General features: G+C 44.7%; 1 protein-coding gene across 5 annotated transcripts in view; it reads left to right on the top strand.

Annotated features, from left to right (window-relative positions):
• Window positions 1–1,036: 1,036 nt before the first annotated feature.
• The window catches only part of TMEM229B (transmembrane protein 229B), a 36,305-nt gene continuing 16,638 nt past the window's right edge, over window positions 1,037–20,703 (top strand). The window contains exon 1 of one of the 5 annotated variants that reach the window (XR_014516188.1): window positions 1,037–1,049. Coding sequence is in view for 1 of the 5 variants with exons in the window: in XM_083461693.1 (XP_083317819.1) it covers window positions 1,337–1,597 (261 nt within the window). In the remaining 4 variants the exon portion in view is untranslated. Of the gene's footprint in view, window positions 1,050–1,090; window positions 1,598–14,182; window positions 15,350–20,703 lie in introns of those variants that run through there. The other 4 variants (XM_083461690.1, XM_083461693.1, XR_014516185.1 and 1 more) reach the window with 4 other exon arrangements.

Here is a 20,703-nt window from a genome sequence, read left to right as displayed (position 1 = left end):
GCAAATATAAGGTTCTGCACTTAGGCAGGGAGAACCAGCTGCACTAATATAAGACGGGGAACACCTGCCTTGCCAGAAGTATATGTGAAAATGATCTATGGATCTTTGTAGACTACAAGCTTAACGTGAGTCAACAGTGTGATACTGCAACAAAAAAGGCTAATGCTATTCTAGGCTGCATCAACAGAAATCATGGGAATTAATAGTACCTCTCTATTCTGCCTTAATCAGATCACACCTGGAGTACTGTGCCCAGTTCTGGGCACTACAGTTTAAGGAGGACACGGGCAACCTGGAACATGTGCAGAGGACGGCAGCCAAGATGATCAAGGGTCTGGCAGAGACTAGGGCGCTGCGGGACTTGACATCTTTCCGCAGGGCCTGCAAGATGGAGCTGTTCTGCCAGGCCTTTGGTCGGGGTTCAGGCTAACTCCCTCTCCCCTTTCATAAGAAACCGAAACGTGCCGAAACGAAGGGGCAAAACTAAGAAGAGCCAAAACTGAGAAGATCCATTTTGGCCTCGGTCAGGGCACGTATTACCAAAGATGACCAAAGCCCATGGGTGTAGCCAAGGGAGGGGGCAAAGGGAGCAGCTGCCCCCATAATCAATAAAAATCTAAAATCAATACAAATCTGAGTTTCTGTTCTCCCCTAACAAAAGCCTGCCCTCCCCCAACAAAAATCCTGGTTATGTCCATGCCAAATTCCTCCCTCTCCAGTAGCCATAGATAGCCTTATCCCCCAGGACTCCTAGAAGCAGGTGGGGAGGTACCAGGTAATGCATGTATTCATCCCATACATCCCTGGGTCACTATGAGAACAGGATAGATGGCAGGCAGCTCCGGGGCATGTTGGCAAAGGGAGGATTCGTCTCCCTTCCCGCATCGTCTCCAGTCACCACGCCGGATCTGGCGCACCGCAAGCCTTGGCAAGGTTGACTCCTAGGCGGGTCACTTCCAGGCCCATCCTCTGGCCTCGGGACTCCCGGGGATTCTGGGCCTCTTGCCGGTTGCCGGACGGAAGGAACGCGCCGCCTGCAAATCTGCCGGGTAAATTATTCAAAGCAAGCGGATGTAGCTGACAAAGGACCCGAAGGAGAAGAAGTAACCCTTCGCGGGCTGCGCCTCGCCAAGCCAATCCGGGCAGCGGCGGCGAACGAGAGGGCCGGAGCGGCGGGGGCGCTTTCGGGCGGCGGAAGAGAGCCGGGCCCCGCCCGCGAAGGAGCCCCGGCGGCGGAGGCGCCCGGCCGCCTTCCCTCCCCCCGCGCCGCGCTCCTTCCTCTTGCGGGCGTGGCGGCGGAAGGGTTAAGCGAGGGGGCGGGGGCAGGAGAGGGAGCATGTGCAGTCGGGCCCCGCAGCCGCGGCGCTATGGGTCCCTCTTCGCTGGCACACTGGGTCTGCAGCTGCCGCGGCGGCGGCGGCACAAGCAGCCGGCGCAGCCGGAGGAAGAGGAGGAAGAGCAGCCGGCGCCGCGACGCTTCCATGGAGGCGAGCGCGGAGAGGCGGAGCTGAGCCCAGCCCAGCCGCGTCCCGGATCGCCGCCAAGCACCTGCGCCGGGGCCTCCTCGCCCACCTCCCTCCCCGCCGCCGCCGCCCGGGTAGGTGCATCCGCAAAGGCCTCCTCCTCTTCCCGCGACAGGGGCGCGCCGAGGTGGCGGGGCGGCCGAGGGAGGAGATCCCACCGCCCGCCCTCCCGCCCGCCTCGGGGTTTCCGAGGGAACTCCGTCTCCGGGGAGTCCCTTGCGGATGGAGGCAGCGCAGACGGGCGGGAGGCGCTGCTGGGCGGGCGCTGCTTGGTGCCGCAAGAGCCGCATCCTGGCGGGCTTCTCTCACGCGCCGGGTCCGGCTGCCGGAGCGCTCGGCCGGCCCCGGACACCTTCCTGCCTCGGCCGGGGATGCTGCCCGCCCGGGGAAGGATGCGCAGCAGCCCGAAAGCGGGGTGGCCTGGGGGGCTAGTCGGGATTGGCTCCGGGGCTGCGCTGGGCGCGCTTTCGGCTCGCAGGGGATCCCGAGTCCCGAGCGTGTCTTCCGCAGTCCCGGAAGGGACGGGCTGAGGGAAGGGAGGTGTCTCCCTGCTTAGAGCCATCTAGGCTGGGTTGAAAAGCAGCTCTTCTCTTCTCCAGCCCGGGGCAACTTGGCGTTGCATTTCTTGCTCTCCTCTTCGCTCTCCGTCCTCCCCCAGCAGTCGGGTCCCCTTGGTCGCGAGCAGCACTTAAGCAAAGTGCTACAGTTCTTGTTCATGACTCGGGCACCTCACCCCACCCCCAATCGCGATTCTCCAGCGAACGACCGGGCTATATATTTTCTTCCAGCTGTGATCTTTTCTGTAGTCCTCCTCTTGCCGTCTAACTACTATTCTTTATCGGTTTTCATTTGCAAAACGCTGTAAGCCTTTCCTTATGCTCACCATCCCGACTCTATGAAGTGAGTGGCTGTACCATTAGCCCCTTTTTACAGATGTGAAAACTGAGGCTGAAAGAAGAAATAGAGCCCTTGCCAAGGCCAACCAGTGAGAGACAGCAGTGGGTTTGGGACCAGATGATCTCCCAGATCCAAGCCTCACCTGGCTCTCAGTGAGGTTTATTCCCTGCTAACCTCACTATGTTCCTATCATCTCCTCAGCCTGCTTTTTGCTTCTGATAACTAGGCTGGCTTGGTTGCCTTTGGAAACCTTCACCACAATCCACTTGTTGGCCTCTGAAGTGCCATACCAAGTCACATGTTTGTTTTCCCCAGTTACAAACTGAATGTAGTGATTTCTCTGGAGTTTGTCATAGTTCTTTACTTTCTGGCTGTAATTAAGGGCATTTACTGTATTTACTGTAGACCTGTCTTCTAGGTGCCACTACCAGGGTATTTAGCTAATACACCTCTCTAGGTAGTAGAATGCTTCCTACTCAGCCAGAGACTGACTGCATAGGGCTGGAGAACAGGAATTAACTACCGTTGGTGTGTGATATCTGAAACAATAGGTCTCGCTCATAAAACACATCTACATCACTTGATTTCTTTGCACTGGATGATGCTGATGACTTGGACTATACCTCATGAAAGGTGGTAACCTCATACATTTGTTAAGATGCCACAAGGCTCACTGAGGGTTTTGATGCAACAGACTAAGGGCACAATCCTAAGATTAGATCTGGGATCTAGTTGAGCTGAGCTAGGATCTCAGCTGGGAACTAGGTGGCTGAGCTAAACTGGGTGGATCTTTAAGATGCCATTCTCCCTTAAAAAGGGACATTCCTAGGCAGAGCTGCGGGGGGAGGGGGGACAGGACCTAGGCTGGATCCTAAATTTATTCAGCTCAGTCATATTACTTGATGTGTGTTAAGGCAACCAGAATGGTGCTGGAACTCAAACTCTATTTCAAAGGGCTTGTTTCCCCTTCTTCCAGGCTTAGGCTGGCTCAGTCATCAACATCCCAGCTGCTGAATGGAGTTTGGATCTGTGATATTTTACAACAGCTTAATTTAAATTGGCATAATTTATGCTGGTTTCCCACATTTAGGACTCCTCCCTTACACACTTACTCTAGTGGAAATTGTATTTTGAGATAATAAAAAGGGATAGAAACTTGCCTGTGGTGATTTCTATATTTGTGAAGAAACACAGTGGAAGTCATCAAAGGGGTGAGCATGTTTGTATTAAGCCCAGCTACTTGAAATAGTAATATCGCATACATTGTTCTCTCATCCCACCCAAATTTAGGATGCTTTTCCGCATGAAACTAGTTCAGTTGATTTGACTAATTTAAATCAATTCAGGATAAACAAAAGGATGTACAGTATTCAGAAGTTGAATAGGATAGATGGAGGAAAGGTACATGGTTTGCTTGCTCCTCACTTAATTATCTCTAAAGAGGAAAAAGTACATCATCTCTCTTGTATCCATAGCTAAATATGTACTAGTTATCAACAAATGGGTATACCATTCTGTGCTGCTCTGAAACCAACTATATTGTGTTGCCAGAAATAGCCAGTGCTTTAAAAATAGTACCTATAATCTCTAGCATTCTGAGGACAAAAAGAGAACCTTGGGAAAACTCATGTATGGCTGACTGCCGGACTGTCATTTGAATGGAGGTGAATTTGCTAACATGAACAGCTGTTGGTGTTATTGAATTCTTGTGAACAATCAGCTTGACAAATGTCAGATAGCAGTAGATTTTCTCAGTACGGAGAAATTATAGTTAGATGGATGTGTACTCAATAAGTTAGATCTGACCTACATAAATATAATCAACAATGCAAATAAACTGTGTGAGTATATGTGTGTATATGTGAGATGTATATAACACACACACACACACACACACACACACACTGCATAATTTATTCTGCTTCTATTAGTCGTGAAAAGTTGTAGGAACTATGCAAGGCACTTAAGCAGAAACCTCCTGACCTCAGGAAATTCATTTTAGACCTCCATTGCATCTGAGATTTTTATTAGGCATTCCCCACACATCTTTAAGCCTATTTTTTATCCCCATAAGGTCTAGAAACTTGCTTTTAGAAAAGATGACTCATGTGCAAACATAATGTCACTGGGAAAAAAATAGGATTGGCCATGAACTGAGATATGATCCATGCATAGCACTTCTGGGCATTTCTGACAATTAGGAAGACTTAATCTCATTAATCTGTTTATTAGCAGCTAGTCTGACCATCTCCAAGGATTTGGAAAAATATGAAATCTCTATATATTTTTCAATGGTACAGAGAACGTGGAGGTCAGGTTTCACGGGCAAACATAAGCAGCAATTTCATGTACTGCATGGTGTGACAAAGAAGGATCACTTTATTGAACACTGGCTCCCATTCATATCATGTGCTAACAGGAATCCAGCTGGGCAGCTTTGCTGTGAGTCTTCTACCATATTGTGCAAGGATCTGCTTTCTCCATAATGCTCAAGTTCTTCAACTAATGACTAAACTTTTATGTATGACTCTACCTCCTTTTTAGAGGGGGGAAGTGTACTGCTTTGGTATGGTGGTGGTTTGGTCTGTTTGAACATCAACAGCTTTTTCTTTGAATTTGTAGCTCTTAAAATATTAATGCAATATATATATATATATTTTAAAAAGCTGATTTGGGGGGATGCTAAATTTTGTGCCCATTACCAATTCGTATGATTCTGCCCACCCATGTTTATCTGCTCTGTTATTTTAAATAGAACCTGGAGAGGACTAGGGAAGTGGCTTGTCGGGGCTTCCTATATCTCCCTGCTGGTGGAGAAACAGAGGTCCCTCAGGCCTCTGCTCCTCCCTTTCCTTCTCCAGCAAGCCAGTCCTTCTCCACCCTCTTCCCCTGCTGTAGACTGTTTAAGCTCAAGAGCTCCAAGAGCCCTTTATTAGGTCTTGGTGGTAGCAGTGCTCACCCATTTCTGAGCTGAGCTGTCTGAGTGGCAGCAGCCCTGGTGCCTGTGGGGGAAGGTTGAGGCATTTTGTTAGAAGCCAGTCTGCCCAAAGTGATCCCCTGCAGGTCTTCACACATACAGTACTATAATAAACAATTTGTTTCTAGACGAAAGGTTCTGCAAATTTTGCTGGAGAACCTACTGTGTGCTGCTTAGATCTTGAGAAGTTTCACTTCCTCCTCACTCTCCATCTAAAAAGAGGAACCCCTTTTGAAGTGATAAAGCTTCTGTATTTTATCCCATATTTGGACCCTCATGTCAACGGGTTTTTATGGACCGCAGAAGCAGCTAACATTGATGGCGTTGCTGTTTATGGTCCATAATACAAGCATTATTCAAAACATATTCCTTGTGGGAATAAAATTGAGAAACATAGGGGAAAATGGTAAAATTGACAACCCATACATAGATCTGAGTCTACAGTGACTGAGCCAAGTGTATAGTGCCAAGCTGGGGCATGATCCAGCCAAAGCTAAGCATTCTTAAGTCTCATTGATTTCAGTGCCGGTTCTTAGCTTAATTTCGACTGCAGCACGCTTTAAACCAGCTTCTATGACCAGGTTTAAAATGTTGGATTATAACTCAGTGGATGCATTCTGGGGTAGGGGTTGAAGCCTGAGCATAAGACTATTTTTTTTAAACTAAGAATAGTATTTACTCAGAAGAAACTTGGTTTCAGTGCAACTTGCTTTCCTAGGATTAGCTCTTCAGGTGTAATAAGTTTTCTAGGTCCCAGCTTTCAGAACTTGAGATTCACGTTCTGGACATGTTAGGTGTTGGTTATTTTGAATGGCATGTCAAGAGATTTATTTTTATTTTTTGTAGATTGACAAGAAATGGCAGCAATAAGCTGCAAAGCCAGTAGCAAAAACCAAGCTATCCTGAAAACTGTATTAAATGGCAGTATGTAAATACTCATAACCAATCAATCATTGGTTATATAAATAAAATGCAAAGATTCAAGGAGCAAAGATCTGTGTTCTCCCCTGATGCCAGCTATTTTTTGGGGGGTGGGGTATCAGGAGTGAGCAGCTTTTGTTCCTGTTTATTATGATGGGGGGGGTCACCCTTCATTTTGAAACCAAAGCAAAAATCTCCACTTAGTGAAAGGAAACAGCTTTCAGGAATGCAGTATTTATGTGATAATCCGCCACTGAACTGGTAACCTACAAAGGGAACCATTTTTATTAACGGGCATTTCTATGGTACTCAGCATTGGTAGTGTGCGTGTGTGTGTTTAGGTTATTAACTTGCAATTTTTCATTTCACAGTTGCTATACAAAAGAGTCTAATTTCCATCTTCATACCAACTTTCCCATTATTAACCGTTCCTAAGTGTTGCTTGTAGAAATGAATAAAAAGCATAGAAGATGAATTAAAATACTGTGTAGGTGAGAGTAAATTCTTACACCACTGCCAGGGACAGTATACTAAAAGACTGTGCTGTAGTTTCAGAAAATTCATTTCAAGCGTACTGCTGTGACATCTCATTGAGTCAGTGTAGATGTACCAGCCATGATATCTTTGCCTTCTGTCTTCACCACCACCTTCCATCTCCTGCTGGCCTTAATCACAATTAAATATGACATTGTCAATGACATTAACCACGGTTGAGACTAACTAACCAGATTCCCTTTTAACCAGGGATTTGAATAGTGACTAGTTGATGATCATCCAGTGAATTACATGGTTAAGCACAGATTGGAACCTTGATCTCCCTGACCCACTGCATTGCACCACAACCTGCTCATCACTTCTGTATACTATGCCATACTCCTCTGGTTTTGATCCAGCAAAGGTTTTGAACCGATAAACTGGCAGTCTGCTAAATATCCCTTCCCCCAAAATGACATCAATTAGGGCAGATTAATTATAATACTAAGATTCTAGGCTAAATCTCAAAATAAAACTTTGACCTATTTTATTAACAAATAACAATAGTCACATCAGCTTTGTTTAGCAGCGGAGCATGGAAAGCAAATTTCCTATATCTCATCTAAAGAAGTATTTGTGGGGAAAGTACATTGTTTCCCCAGAGATTTTGAATAGCCTCTGGCTAGCTCTTTCTAACAGCAGATGGAGTCATAAACTTGTGTCCAGAAAGTACTACTTCAGATTGCAGGTGACACGCAAACATATGATGCTATACACTCTGGCTATTCATTCACCCATTCATTTTTTAAAAATTGCATATCACACCCTATTTGAAATCAGTACAACAAAACAGAAAACTAATGAAACCTTAACTACAGAAGAATTCATTTATTCATACATACATAGGAGAAAATTAATTAATTAATTGTCCTCTTTCCGTCAAAGTGGTATGCATGGTTTTTTTCCTCCCTATTTCCCCGCTCACAACAACCCTGTGAGATAAGCGAAGCTGAGAGACTGCGACTGGCTCAAGGTTACCCAGTGAGCTTCATTGCTGAACAAGGATTTGAACTCTGGCCTCCCAGGTCATAGTCCAACACTCTAACCTCTGCACCACACTGGGTCTCACAGTGGCCACCTGTTTGGACACTCCTTAAGAGCGGAAGGGGGATATGCTTGTGCCTTGTCCCCAGGTGTCACAGAGACACAGCCGTGCACCTTCACCCGCACATAAGCGCCTGCTGCCCTTGGAGGTCATGAGTGGGGTGGCGCATTTGCACACAACGTTTTAAATCATCATCCTATAAAGATGCAGAGAAGTAGAAAACATAACGCAACCGTCACAAAATAGAATGAGGCTCAGGTTAAATGTTCAAAAGTCTAACCTGGGAAAGTAAAGTAACTCTTCACCTTGCATCTTAACTACAGTACAAGAGGAGGTGCAAGTGAGTTTCCCAGAGGAGAGCATTTGATATAATCAAGAGGGCCCTGTCTTTGGTGATCACGTGCCTAAGCCCAGAAGGGAGCAGGCATTCAGAGAAAGGGCTCTGAAGACCTTAATGCACAAGCAGAAACTTGTGGCGAAGGAGGATCCTTTAGGTACCCAGAAAGCAAGCTATACAGTGGTACCACAGGTTAAGAACATACCGTATTTTTCGCTCTATAACACGCACTAGACCATAACACGCACATAGTTTTTAGAGGAGGAAAATCTGTAGGCATGCCACCCGTAGGCATTCCCTCCATAACACACACAGACATTTCCCCTTACTTTTTAGGAGGAAAAAAGTGAGTGTTATGGTGCAAAAAATACGATAATTCGTTCCGGAGGTCCATTCTTAATCTGAAACTGTTCTTAACCTGAATCACCACTTTAGCTAATGGGGACTCCTACTGCCGCCGCGTGATTTCTGTTCTTATCCTGAAGCAAAGTTCTTAACCCGCGGTACTATTTCTGGGTTAGCAGAGTCTGTAACCTGAAGCTTCTGTAACCTGAAGTGTATGTAACCTGAGGTACCACTGTATAGGGCTTTAAATATAACACCAGCATTTCAAATTTTATTGGGAATAGATTGACCACCAGCAGGGTGAGGCAACCACCTCAGGCACTTGATTGTGGAATTCGTGAAATGGCAAGTTTTTAGTTATTTGATCTTTCTTTCTTTCTTTCTTTCTTTCTTTCTTTCTTTCTTTCTTTCTTTCTTTCTGCTGCCAGGGAGGAGGAGAACTGTTGGTGAGGTCTTCTGCCTCATGTATCAATAACATGGTTGGCCTGAGGCACTGTATGGTGGGTTGGGGGAACCATTTGCTGTTTCACATCATACAGCAAAATGCCCTGGGCTGGCACTTGCTAGCAGTGAAATTGTTTCGGAGCTGGGCAGATATGTTCTAGGAGTGCTCCCAGTAGCAATCTTGCACCTGTGTTCTGGACTAATAGAAGCTTCTGGGAAGTCTCCAGAGTCAAACCATGTAATGCATTGCAGTAATCTAACCCAAAGATTGCACCATATTTCACATATAGAAGTACTTGATATGATGACTTCACATTGAAGCAGCACTGGATTTTGTATTTTGGTTCCTAAAGCAGGGATGACCTTGCCTTGCCTTGCTGCACAGTGCCATCAAGAAATACTCTATACCCATTAATGGTAAAATGTGTTTGTTGAGTTTTAAAAAAGTAGCCTTGGTGGCAAGTGCTCCACACTGAGAGATATATTTCTCTTAGTGTTGTATAATATGGCCTTACCTTTTCAATTCAGCTTCTCATTCAAAATTCAGGTATCTGTTGCTTTTCCTGCCGCTAGCAGTTTCCTTTCTGATAGCACTGCAGCCAAAACATGCCACTGAGCGTCTGAGTTTCCAGAAGACATTAAGATACAGGATCCCAGAAGGCTCTTGGGTCCTTGTAGAAGGCTGCAGTAGTCATTGTCCAAAAGTTTTTGTTTCAAACCTAATAACTTGGGAGGGTATCATAATGAGGAAAGAATAAACCCAAAACATTACAATTCTTACTCATTCTAGTATAATTCCCTGCTCTCTTCTTTAAAAGAGCACTTATTTCCCTTTGTTGGAAGGGAAATATTTGGAAATTAAATAGCTATGTGTTAACTCTGGCAGCAGCTGGGAAAGAAAGCCGAGATCTAGTGATATTCTGGCTCATTAGTAAAAGTTACTGTTGTATGTGTTAATTAGGGATAATGATGCCACACTGAGCTTTGTTCAGAGTGCTTACTCCTTTGCCAATGACAAGATTACCAATCTGTGTCAAAAAGCAGAGACCAGCCTCAAGGGCATCTGAAGTGGACGGTGCATAATATTTTTCACATTGAGTACTCACTTGTAACAGTTTTAGAATAAAGTTGCTTGTGCAAGAACTCAAATAGATTTATGTTAGTAGGGAAGCAAGAAAGGAACTATGTCATCCTGTGTTCTGACCCCGGCTGTTGAATTAATTAATCTAGTGCAGTAGTTTGGGCAACCTCTCCTAATAAATCCTCTCCCTACGCAATCTTGTCTTCAAGCTCTATATAAAAGATGGATTAGTGCATAAAGAGGATCTCATCCGCTAAGCGCCTTCGCTATCATGTGCTGTCTTCCCTGTGTCGCGTAAGGTTGAGAACTGATGCTCATTAGTTTAGACTTAAGCGATGGGTCTTGAACTAGAATTCAACTCTCACTGCAGCTTGTCCTATTTCAGGCCAGCACCTTTGACAAATTCCTCCAGCACAGGCATCCCCAAACTCGGCCCTCCAGATGTTTTGGGACTACAATTCCCATCATCCCTGACTACTGGTCCTGTTAGCTACAGATGAATGCCCATAAGCAATCATCGCAGTGCAGTCTAGCTTGGCTGCTGTTTATGATGGATTGACCTCTTTTTAACAATGAAGATCTTCAGAGCTGATGGTACCAAGAACATCTGTATGGTGCCTGGGCAGGAAGCTCTTCAAGGCCTTTCACTGCTACTGAACCAAATGGAAGATGGGATTGCTAATTTGCTATTTGAGACTGTATACATGTCTGGGGTGGGGATAAGTAATGAATTAAGTGAGCAAATAGAAATGCTTACAATATTTTTGAAAAAGCCTGCTGCACATGAACTTACTGATGCATAATTTAAAGTGCTTTTCATCTAGATGTCATACCCTTGTTGGTCCAACATCCTTGCATCTCTTTTTACATACTCTATATTTATATATAAACATTTTTGTGAGGCCCGTCTGAAAAGTGATGAATAGAACTACTTCACATAATAAACACATGACCACAACTGAGCAGTAATTGTTTTTCTAAATATATAATTAAAACTTTATGCCAATTTTTCAAGTCACTTTGCTGGTAAAATAAAAGTAACCAAGGCTGAAATATTATACATTTACCTAGGAGTAGGCCCCATTGAACTCAGTAGGACTAATTTTTTTTTATCAGACATGTACAGGATTGTGCTGTAAGGCTACAATTACATACCTGGGAGAAAACATTATTGAACACAGAGGGACTTCCCTCTGAGTAAACATTCCTAATAGGATAGCACCGTAAGTTACTCATTCCTGAAAAAAATAGTAGAAGAGTGGAAAAACTAGGAGTATTGCTGAAGCGTTTAATAACCCACTGTCCTCCACAGAGTGTGTAACAGTTGGAAAATGTTAATCTGCTAGGTTGCTAAGCAACTGTGTCCTGACCTCAATCCCTATTGGATCAAGGGGAGTTTACTGATGAATTATATTTTTACTCTAATTTAAACCTTGATAGAGCGGATGTAGGTGGGGTTTTAACAAAATGGTCCTTTTCCTGGTTCATTGGAGTCTTAAGGTGTACCACTTATCATTTGGTGTGCTTGCAAAAGCATGCTAATAATAAATTTCAATAATGAGAATTAAAGCTTTAACGGAATATTGTGTTGCACAAATTCAGTTTTTATAGGATCTTGTGTCAGTGTTAGTAACCCAAAATTAACCTCAGATGTATTGCTGCTAGGCTAAAGGTCAAACGGATAAAGAGCCAAAATGTGAAATTATGTCACAGGAATGAGAGCTGTCAGAATCTCTCAAGTATCACTTTTAAGATATATCCCACATTGCAGGTTTTTAAAAAACCAAGTAATAAAACATACCCATACAAGGAATACAGAATTTAGCAGTGGTACAGGAAAAAAAATGATTGTAATATTAGACGTTCCAAGAAAGGCAGTCAAATGATACAGTTCATACAGTTCCACAAATTGATGGAAGGTGAAAACCATGTTCAATTGTCTTAACAAAGTCCACAGAAGGATACCATGTCATATAGATGGTGTGAGTCTTATTCACCCCATATCAATATTCTTTTTGTGAAATTGTTAATTTGTCCATAAGCACAGTGTCCCATACTTGCAAAATTCATGCTTCAAAAATATTTTCATTTAAAAGTTTTCCCATTTTTTGCAGTCACTAATCTAGGTGCAGTTAATAAATGGAAGATGATGTATTTATTGGTTATGTTCTTAATATGAGGAGTAAAACAAAACAGGGCTAATTTTGCATCTGTCCATACTTTTTAGTTTTAGCTATATAAAAGTGCTATACCTTCCATCATTTATTTTGCTAAAGTCCTTCAGTTTTTCAACAGTTTGTTCTTACGGCATTTTGCTTTAGAGACCCCATGATTGTGGAATCAAACGTTCTGGTTCTTTTCCAGACAGGCACATGCTTTCATTAGTCAATGTGGCTGCCTACACTTTTCTTAGAGCTATATGAATGCAGTCAACAGCTCCATGCTTTGTTTTTATACACAGGAATGACTTCAGAAAGCCTGCATTTTTGATAATTTACATTGTACCGTAATAGGGGCAGCAAACTTGAAATGGCAAGCGAAGGGTCTGCAAAATAGGCATTCAGATTTTCTACAAAGCTGATTATTTCTACCATTTACCCTCTTGTTTCTCAGAAATCAAATTGGAGGCAAGGAGCAAAACGTTTTGGGTGCTGTGTTCTCACAGGGTTGTTGCAGCTTTCTACCTTGTAGGTTGGATTGTTTTAATACTCTTAATGCACTAGGGTGGGGTGGGGGGCACAAGTGTGATTGCCCTAGCACAAAATGGTTAGGGGCGGAAAATTTCAACACCCGGTATTGCCTCATTACAGCTGCACGCTTCCTTTGCTGGGCTCTGTTGAAAACAACTTCTCCAGACAACGGAACAAGTTCTTTTCTTTTCTTTTTGGTTGCAGTCTCCGCCATTAGGCAATTGAATGCTGATGTGTACTCCATCCAGTGAATATAAAGCTTGCTTCAGTTCAGAATCTCCTCCCCAGCGATGTCTCATTTCCCAGAAGGGCTTATTTTTAATAGTTGCTTCCCAGAGGATTCTGACTGTGGTTCTGGAGTTCTGCTGTAATACAGTTCTGCAAAGCACTAAGACACACCTTTTGTCCAATTAGCATCTCCCTTTAGGTAACTAATGCTTAAGGTATCTTCATACATCACAAAACTGGCCTATCTTAGCTACTGTCTCATTAAAAGCAGAGTGGCATTGGGCTGCGTTGTTGTCTGAATACCCTTGGGCCTTGCAGACTGCCGGAGCAATGCAGTGTCTCTTAAGTAAGCAATCATCCATTTGCCTACTCTCTGTGTTGTAGCTGAGAATTAGCTCCTCTCCCTGATAGGCGCCAACTCTCCTCAACTCTAAAGTCAGGATTTTGCAAGTAAGGAGGAATAAGTTTCTCCCAAGGCAGTGGTGGATAGCTTTTGGTGCACCTGTACCACAGCCAAGACCCAAGTAGAAGGCTGCGTACACATTACCATTGACTCTGGCTCCAGAGTCCACTGCTGGTGTTTGAAAGTGCATTTGCATGAGGTTAGCCACAATCCTTATGTATCCTTTAGTTTATCGAGAAATTATGCTGTTTGATGCCTTAAAACCAGCTTCTATCTGCTTCGAAAATGTAGGCCACAGTTAAGCTGAGGTGTATACATTTGAGACAGTGTTGCACATGCACAGATGATAGTGCATGCACACATTACAACTTCACTGAACAGGAGTTTGGCACAGGGAAACAAATCAGCTAATGTACATCAGGTGAAAACATCACCAACCCTTCTCTGGTGTGTACAGCAACATAAGAAAGTGACTTGAAATGGAGCAGGGGGATATGGGGTTGATGCATTTTAAGCTGCTAATATGTACAATTAAGTCACATCTTACATGCATTTAACATACATTATTTCAACCGTATGTGCTTGGCTTTAGACCCTTTCCAGATTCCATTCCAGCCTTTCTCTTCTGCCTGCATCTCTCTCTCTCTCTCTCTCTCTCTCTCTCTCTCTCTCTCTCTCCCGCTGCTCTGTTCCCCCTTTATTTCTCTTTGCCTCCCTCCCTCCCTCCCGCCAGTTGCTCACATGAGGATGAGCACCAAATATCTGCGCATGATACAAGATGATTGTATGTAGGCACTGACACTCATCAGGTGACAAAGGCTGCTTTATAGCACTCTGTATGCCACTCTCATGCCTTGGTGTGGTTTTACCTCTATCCTGCTGAGCAACAGAGCAGGCAGCAGTCTAGACATGAGTGGATAGGTCCTCCTTCTCCAGGCAAGGGTTGCTTAGGTTGGCTATCCAAGTCCTGAAGCATGATCCATTGGGAAGGATCTGTTCTTCCTTCCTTTCCAGAACTGCTTGGCTAGGTAAGGGTGATTACCACTGTTCAGACCATGAGCCGGGTTTCTTCCAGAGAAACAACCCAATAATTGGATCCTTGGATTCTCAGGGGCCTTAGGTTTCCTGCATTTGGGGGAGGCTGCTCCACATTGTGATTTTGTGAAGTTGTTCTTCCATATTTTCAAGTCCACATTCGTTCAAAAAGCAAGGGAATAGCTAGTGTGAAGTGAACTTGAGTGGTGTGAATGCAGTGTTCTACCGAGGACTCCCAAATGCATTGCCTGCCCTTCGCAAAGGGGCTTGCATTGATCTCTCTGGGCAACTGAGCGAGGTTTATTACAGACCAAATGGGGGCAGATGCTCCTAGGAATGCTGCTACCATTCTGAGATAACAAAATTTCGCCAGGTGTGCCTGGTGGTGCAGTGGTGATCGCAGCTGAGAAAGGAGCATTGGGCTGACTCCCTGATGCCTGATCCTGTTGCTCCGAGTACAGCAAGTGCCCCTTATCGTTTGCCCTCGAGGACTATCAAAGGAAACCTAGCTGTCTTCCATTACTGTTGAAAAGAAGAGTGGAGTCCCATGCCAGGCCTCGAAGAAGAATGTAGATCTATTGGCAGCGGATCTGAACAAGGGAATGAATAATTCATGCCCCCAAATGCCTCCTGTGCGTTCTCATCCATTTAGGCTGCTTGGGAGTTCTAGCTGCTGAGATGCAGACACAGATCGACTTCCAAAGGATAAAAACCCTTATAGACGCTGCTTGCTGTTGCTTCTGTCAGCCTCCAGTTCAAAGGATTGCAGCAGCTGCTGTGATGCTGGCTTAAGAGGGCGAAGGCCGGACCCCCGATTGCTGCCCCATCAAAACTGTGGTAGTCCAGGAAGTTCTGTAGCAAGGGCAGCCTGCTAGAATCCCTTCTCTAGGTAAGTAAGGCAAAAAAAAAAAAAGGTGGCTTGGCTAATTTTACCAGGAACCATGTGGTGGGCAGGGGAGGGCAGTGCCTCAGCCCAGAGTTGGAATTGGCCTTGTTTACGTGCCAAGGGGCTTTTCTTAGGAGCAGGGGCGGGGGCGGGCAGGCACAGGAGAAAGCAAAGCAGGTTTGTCTCTGCCAAAAGCTTGCTAAAAACAGACAAGGCTTTGATTCGCTTTCAGCCACCATCTTAAGAAGTAAAGCTGATTTAATAGCTGTTCAGTGAAGTAAATTCATTGTGTGGAGTCACTTACTAGCTGGGCAGTTGTCCATATCGGAGTTGGCAGCTAAGGGCTTGGGAGGAGGAATTTCTCTCCCTGCCTCGGTCGAGGTCTCTTTAGGTCACGGCAGAGGTGCACTGGCAGGGCAGCAGCGGGGAGAGGGGTTAGTCCAGGTTGGCAGGAAACACGACAGTTTCATTCTCCCAAGCTGTCTATCCAGCGCCCGTGAAAACAGGGCTTGTGGGCTGCCAAACTTCCTCTTCTTTGTTTGCTCAAGTCCCTGCTGTTGATTTATAGTGCCACCTTTTACCTTCCCTGTTTTCACTGAGGATAAGCTCTTTCCACTGGATTCAATAACTTCTTTTACATTTTGCTGCTCAGGTTCCCATTGATCCAACAGGCTGTATATCCTGTGGAGGAGAGTGTATGACCTAGCTATTTAAAGCAGGTGTTTAAACCCCAGCGTGAGTCAGGTTTCTTAACAATGGGCTGTTGCCACTCCATCTCAAGGTTGTTCCAGTCAGACTGTCTCCTCTCCAGATCCCAGTGATAGCCAGCTAAGTCATACTCGGAATAGACACGTTAAAACCAATGTGCTTAAGTTACTTAGGTTCATTGATTTCAGTGGGTCTGCTCTGAGTATGACTGATGTTGGATGTCATCCAGGGCTCTCTCTTGCTCTGGGGGTGTGTGTGTGTGTGTGAGAGAGAGAGAGAGAGAGAGAGAGAGAGAGGGAGAGAGAGAGAGAGGTTAGAAATATAAATGTGTCACAATTCAGTTGCAATGTATGAAGTTAGGCACATGGGTGTCGTCTGTTGCAAAAACTGCAAACTGTAGGTGATATTTATTTGGTCCTATTATGTTACAACAGAAGCAGGGAGCACAGCACAACTTATTTATACTGATTTAGCAAGACATTTGCCTCTTGGAACAGTATACAGCACAAAGGGATAAAATACAGTAAATGCAATAAAATAACACATTGCAGCAGCATTTGAAAGTCCAGCCTTGCAGTAGTGAAGATTACCAGAGCATGGGCTACTGTGGCTGAGCTGTATCCATACCTGCTTTTTTCTGCATAGCCCTGCCCCTGAATCTATGCCAAGGTTACACTAAGCAGCCTTTCTCAACCTTCGGTCCGTAGGTGTTGTTGGACTACAACTCCTATCATCCCTAGCTAGCAGGATGAGTGGTCAGGAATTATGGGAGTTGTAGTCCAGCAACATCTACGGACCCAAGGTTGAGAAAGGCTGCACTAGAAAATGTGACGGAATACAGGTTCAACCGAGTCCACACAAGTTTTGGCCACACACACACACACACACACACACACACACACAGCACCATTTGTGCAAGAACTAATACCCATGACTTCTGAATTTAGGGAACTGTTGTTGTTGTTTAGTCGTTTAGTCATGTCCGACTCTTCGTGACCCCATGGACCAGAGCACGCCAGGCACTCCTGTCTTCCACTGCCTCCCGCATTTTGGTCAAACTCATGCTGGTAGCTTCAAGAACACTGTCCAACCATCTCGTCCCCTTCTCCTTGTGCCCTCCATCTTTCCCAACATCAAGGTCTTTTCCAGGGAATCTTCTCTTCTCATGAGGTGGCCAAAGTATTGGAGCCTCAGCTTCATAATCTGTCCTTCCAGTGAGCACTCAGGGCTGATTTCCTTAAGAATGGATAGGTTTGATCTTCTTGCAGTCCATGGGACTCTCAAGAGGGCACAAGGAGAAGGGGACGACAAAGGACTTTGCACGAGCAGGTATTTGCAAAAAGGACTCCTATTCAGTTATTGGAGACCATGGCTAGCTTGGCCATGCAACCCTAAGGATGAGGCAGGCAGTGTGCACCCGCTCCCAGTCATTGCATGATTTCCCTTCGTATGAATAACACAGGAAGGGGACTTATACACAGTTTAGTAAAAAGAACATTGGCATGCCCAGTTTCATTCCCTATTATTTATGAATAACAAAGATTTTGATAAAAGCTGATGCACGCAACAGGGCTCTTTTCGGTAGTGACCTTTGTGAAATGCCACAGTATAGAAGCTTGTGTCAAAAGAGACTCCTTAAATGGAGGGTTACAATGATCCCCTCTTGTACAGCTCTAAGCTGTGGCCTTGATATGTACAACTGCTAGACGCTGGTGTAGAGAGCTCAAAGTATGCAAAAGAAAATAAGCCTTACAGTGAAATGTTCCCCGTTGCTTTGGGTTAGTCTGCTGTGCAGATGCAAGGATGGCAAAGAACTCACAGCAAGGTTTCCCGGCTTACTTTTAAGATTGTTCAACGGAGCAGGATTTGAAGAAATGCCTGGGTGGTTTCCATAGTAATGTTGCTGTGGAGCACTTCTTACACTTCAGAGGTAGCAAGTGTGACCCTCTGTGTGGCAAGATAGTCAAATCTATCAAATTGAGGAGCCATCTGGAAATCCAGAGATGGACACAGGTGTGCTTATGCTTGCTTTTGTCCTTGTTGATTATCATCTGAGCAAAGAGCACTGAGAGAAATGGATTTGGAAGGGATTCATTCTTCCAGACAGTCATTCCATGTTTAGTGCTCTTTAACTGAAAATCCACATAGATTTTCAGGATAATGCTTGAGCTGCACTAGCAGCAGGTGGTGCTCTCTGTCTCTCTTTTTGTACACATATATCTCAACAACACACACAGATGCCTCTTACCCTCGCTTCTGCCCCTCATAAAGGTAAAGGGACCCCTGGCCATTAGGTCCAATTGTGACCGACTCTGGGGTTGCGGCGCTCATCTCACTTTATTGGCCGAGGGAGCTGGCATACAGCTTCCGGGTCATGTGGCCAGCATGACTAAGCCACTTCTGGCGAACCAGAGCAGCGCACGGAAACACCGTTTACCTTCCCGCCAGAGTGGTACCTATTTATCTACTTGCACTTTGACATGCTTTCGAACTGCTAGGTTGGCAGGAGCTGGGACCGAGCAATGGGAGCTCACCCCACAGCGCCACCTGCGTCCCCTTCTGCCCCTCATAGCCATCATGATATAGAGAGATCGCACTGGTCTACTTGCTCACAGTGCTATCATATGTATATATGCAAGTTGCCTGCCTCTTCAGATGTTGTGTGTGAGCCTCAAACAGGTTTATTATTATACTTGCAGCATGGAAATGTTATATTCTTGCTAGAAAAGAAACGCTCTGTTCCTGCTAGAGTTGCTTTTAATCTTACAAGTTTTTATTTTTGGAGTTTTGAACAGGGTGGATCGATCTCAACCGAGGCAAGTTGTCACCAATAAAAAGACAGTTTTAAATCAATTTCTCCATTGTATAAGTCATACTAATTTGTTGCTATAACAATGAAAACATTGGTTAGCAGCTAAGAGCTTTTAAAACAGCACTGGAGCATAATCTAAAGCCTCTGGACAGGAAGTCTCTGTGCCTTTGGCACCACATTTTTGTTTACTTAGAAATAAGGGAGAGGCAATTGTGCAATTAATAGATTTATTTTTTTGACCCTTAGTGCAAGATCACTGCTTTGTCAGCTTAAATCTCTAGAAAGTTCCAGAAAAAGAAGCTAGTAATTGCTGAGGAGAACAAAGATAAGGAGTAGCCAGTTACATCCATACCATACATTTAAAGCACACAGCTTCCTCCAAAGAATCCTGGGAACTCTAGTTAGTTAAGGGTTATGGAACTGTAATTCTGAGAAGGGTGCACTACATTTCCCAGGATTATTTGACAGTACTGCCCTACCTTATGTTATATTGTAATAAAGTATATGCAACACTGAAAGCATGGTATAAATGCTGCATATATTTTATTCGTTTGTATCCCATCTTTCCACTATAGAAGTCTTCAAAAAAATGCCATTTGAGTTCTGCCCTTTAAATACTTTTAGTTTATGAGATATCTTTTCAAGGAAGGCAGAGGCGGCCAATAAATCTTTTTTGTTTAAATAAGTCACACACACACATTGATCTACGAATCCACTTTCTTGGTGCCTTAGCATTTGGACTGGGTCACACTTCATTAAACCAACACATTGTGGCACAACTGCAAGCATCCAGACTGGCTTAAGCCTCACACATCATACAGAAACCTAGAGCCTAGCTGTGAACCGTCTCATTACAAATAGAACCAGATGCAAACCAATCATGTCAATAACCAGAGCGTTTGTTTAATGCAGCCTTCCCCAGCTTGGCGTCCTCCAACTCCTATCAATTCCTGCCAGTTCCGCTGTGCTTCCTGGGGCTGTTTGGCGACTGTATCCCAAAGCAGCTGAGCCTGCCTAGCTGGGGAAAGCTGCTTTAACCCACAAGTGTGACTGGAATGTGAATCTTTGGCTTCCCCTGTGGCATCTAGTGCTTCCCCTTAGAACCTTGAGGTTCCTTGCATTTCACAACCAAGCAGAGGGTGGATGGATGATGGGCATTTGTTGTATGTGATCCCACTCAGGGCTTACGAAAATGCAGCATATGCATCCAGCATCATGAGGCTGCAGCCCTACACTCTTAGGCGCATTGAACTCAGTAGAAATGGCTTCTGAGTAGAAATGTAGAATTGCACTGCAAGTCGCTCTACTTCAAGAGCAAGCTTAGACCTTACGGCTGTCAAGGGCAATAGCAAGGGATTTCTCTGAGGATGGGGAAGACTTCAGTGCTCTCCTTAGCAGCTTCCTGTTCCAAATGACTACTTGCAGAAGGGAAATAAAGTAGGGAAAAGGAGTGTATATATGAAAATAGACTAAATTTGCATAATATGTACACAATATGTATACTTCATGCATAATGTCTGCATAATGTATGCACAATGGAAACTATTTTTCCTTCTTTGAGCATGGCATGCTCCCTTTGCCCGTGAGCTGATGGGTGGCTGGGACTGCATGTTGCTCCAGCGATGGAAGAATCGGGAGCCCACTTGATTGTTCCTTTAAAGCACCATCCTTACCTGCCCCGTGCCTGATATCAAGAATGTCATCAGGTGTGAGCCAGGAGGACATGGTTCCCCCAAAATGGCCTAGCAGGCCAAACAAGACTGGGTTTAGCCCAGAGGCTGAGGCTCCCCACCCTGGTCTAGAGGCTACAATGTTCAGCTTCTCTTGGTGCAGAATT

Source organism: Podarcis liolepis, assembly GCF_965112155.1.
Source record: "Podarcis liolepis genome assembly, chromosome: 1".
In the NCBI taxonomy this organism is placed as follows: Eukaryota; Metazoa; Chordata; class Lepidosauria; order Squamata; family Lacertidae; genus Podarcis; species Podarcis liolepis.
This window is presented reverse-complemented; position numbering and strand designations above follow the sequence as displayed.